General features: G+C 29.7%; 1 protein-coding gene across 1 annotated transcript in view; it reads right to left on the bottom strand.

Moving 5' to 3' along the window:
- Nucleotides 1-3,177, bottom strand: part of LOC112603003 (cell wall protein IFF5-like) — a 19,918-nt gene that overhangs the window by 1,945 nt on the left and 14,796 nt on the right. The window contains exon 6 of the mRNA XM_025351401.1: nucleotides 687-2,765. Within this exon, the coding sequence (XP_025207186.1) occupies nucleotides 687-2,765 (2,079 nt within the window). The remainder of the gene's footprint in view (nucleotides 1-686; nucleotides 2,766-3,177) is intronic.

Genomic DNA, 3,177 nt, shown 5'->3' with positions numbered 1-3,177 from the left:
GGGGTAGTGCCAATCAGATTTCATTTTATTTCTCGTATCAGAATCCAGGTGATTTGGCATGTTAGGTAGTTGTGCATCAGGCAAATCTGGTGAAACCTGAGGATTATATTCATGAGTTTGTAGGTTATTTTGGTTCAAAAGACTATTTCCATGATTATAAACATTATATCTGTTATTTAAATCTTGAATATAGGCGTTATTAATTGATGCCATAGTTGCTGTAATATTTCTTATTGTATCTTTCGGTATTGGTTGTACATGATTTGTAGGACGTGTAAGTAAATTTACAAGCTGAGAATGTTCATTGATTATTAGACTATTCTCATTACATGACGACTGCAAATACGATGAGGTAGAATCCATGTATGGTTGTAAGTAAGCACATTCATTGCACGAAGGGTCATTATACAAATTTTTATGAATGTTTGTTGTATTTGTTACATTTAATGGACACGAATTTGCTGTTTTCAAAGATTGTGAATTCATGGCAGTCGATTGTTGATAAAGATTTGGAGGCCATTTATTTGAAGATACTGGAGGTAGAGTAGTTTTTGACAATTGTGAATTTATATTAACTGGTAGATATGTATTCATTGAACTTGAAGTTTGTTTAGCAATTGACGAACCTATTTGGCAGTTAATTGGAACTTGAGTAGATCCGGTAGAAATATTATTATAATATGGACTTAAATATTGAGGAACTGTTAACGAACGTGAATCTTGAGGAAATGTTGATGAACTTGAATTTTGAAGGAATGTTGATGAATTTAAATGTTGAGGAACTATTGACGAATTTGAATTTTGAGGTATTGTTAACGAACATGAATTTTGGGGTAATGTTGATGAACTTGAATATTGAGGTATTGTTAACGAACTTGAATTTTGAGGAACTGTTAACGAACTTAAATATTGAGGAACTGTTAACGAAAGTGAATTTTGAGGTTGTGTTGATGAACTTGAATATCGAGGTATTGTTAATGAACTTGAATTTTGAAGGAATGTTGATGAATTTAAATTTTGAGGAATTATTGACGAATTTGAATTTTGGTGGAATGTTGATGAACTTGAATTTTGAGGTATGATTGTTAGACTTGATATTGGAGATGTTTTTGAACTTGAATTTATAGGAGCTATTGATGAACTATAAGTGATCTTGGATTTTTTTGTTTTTGTTGGTTTGTTCATTTTTTTTAAAGCTACATTTCCTTTTTTACCAACTAATGGTAGAATATTGTTATCAACATTTGTAGTATTATTTTGGACAATAATGGAACTTTCTATACTTTCGTTGGGTAATGTGGCATTCAATTTTTTTCTAAGATTACTGACATCAATATTAAACCAATTACATTTTTTAACAAATGAGTTTGAAACATTATATATTGGATTAACATATATTTTAGGATAAACTGGAGTATGACACACTTTTTCTACATTTTCCGGAGTAGCACGGTTAATAGTATTTACACAGTTGTCATTTGTTTTGAGTTTCTTGCGTATGGGTTCATTTGATGATTTGTTAATAGAGATATTTGATGTTACTTTGTTAACTGGATCAGGACATGCTTTTCCTAAATTTTCCGGAGTAGCATGATTAATAGCTTTTACACAGTTGTTATTTGTTTTGAGTTTCTTGTGTTTGGATTCTTTGGATGGTATGTTAATAGAGATATTTGATAGGACTTGGTTAACTAGAGCAGGACACGCTTTTTCTACATTTTCTGGAGTAGCATGATAAATAGTTTTTACACAATTGTCATTTGTTTTGAGTTTTTTGTGTAAGGGTTCTTTAGACGATATGTTAATAGGGATATTTGATGTTACTTTGTTAACTGGAGCAGGACATGCTTTTCCTGAATTTTCTGGAATAGCATGATTAATAGTTTTTATACAGTTGTCATTTGTTTTAAGTTTGGGTTCTTTTGATGTTATGTTGATAGAGCTATTTGATATTACTTTGTTATCACTTTTTATTGCATATAGCTCATCGATTTCCAACAGGTCATCAATTCTTGATAATTCGAAAATACCACTTTTCTTATGTGACGTGTTTAGTTTAGAATTTTGTTTAATAAACAAATATTTTCTATGCTTAACCATTTTATAGTATAATTTTACATTTCTAATGATCAACTCATTATTTAGATCTATTATAAAACCATTATTAGTATTCATAAAGATGTGGGCTACGATAAAACACCAATCGAAGAATATACTAGGCAAAAACCAACTTCTCCATAATTCTTTATCATAAAATTTAACGTATTTTTTAATAGCATCAAGAAGTAATATCAATTTTAATTTTCTTTCACACGGAGGAATTGAAGACTTATGAGCGATTTCACGAAAAATGGAAATTAAACAACCTGAAAATAGTGCCATATTATATTTCCTGTCATTAAACATATTTAGAAGCTTTATGATTAACTCCCCAACAAGATATGATTGTGTAGTATTCCACAAAGCATCGACTTTGAATAGAAAATTATCATTTAAGAAATATGTCGTCAAATCTTTTATTATAGAATTTTTAAACACTTTATCTTCAGGATTAATAAGATTTCTAATTTTATGTACTATATAGACATGGCCCAATATTTCGGGTTGTTGATTCGTATCATTAATATTTGTATATTTTATTTCATTAACTTGAAAATCGTTATTATCTTGATTAATTGTATATTTTTCTGATTTTATATCATTAATTTCTCCGACATTAATATTAAATTCCATGACAGAACTCTTGGTATTTTCAATATTTTCGATCTCAATCGACCGTGGAATCATAATCTCTCCGCTATCTTCAACTATCTCCAACGCAGAATCTTGGTCATTTTCAACATTTTTATCCATTTTAGACTGTGGTATCATAATTTTTTCAGTATCAATATTTGATTCCAAGGCAGAATTCTTGGTATTTTCAATATTATCGACCTCAACCGACTGTGGAATCATAATCTCTCCGCTATCTTCAACTATTTTCAACGCAGAATCTTGGTCATTTTCTACACATTTGCCGTTTTTTAAATGTGATACCGTAATTTCTTCAACAAATTTCAACGCTATCTCTTTAACATTTTGAACAGTTTCATCAATTTTTAACTGTGGAATCATAATCTCTCCTCTATTCTCAACTATTTCCAACGCAGAATCTTGGTCATTTTCAACGTATTTATC

This window comes from Melanaphis sacchari, unplaced genomic scaffold (genome assembly GCF_002803265.2).
Source record: "Melanaphis sacchari strain LSU unplaced genomic scaffold, SCAv2.0 Contig93_pilon_pilon, whole genome shotgun sequence".
Taxonomy (NCBI): Eukaryota; Metazoa; Arthropoda; class Insecta; order Hemiptera; family Aphididae; genus Melanaphis; species Melanaphis sacchari.
The sequence above is the reverse complement of the archived record's forward strand: the minus strand, read 5'-3'. Positions and strand labels throughout refer to the sequence as shown.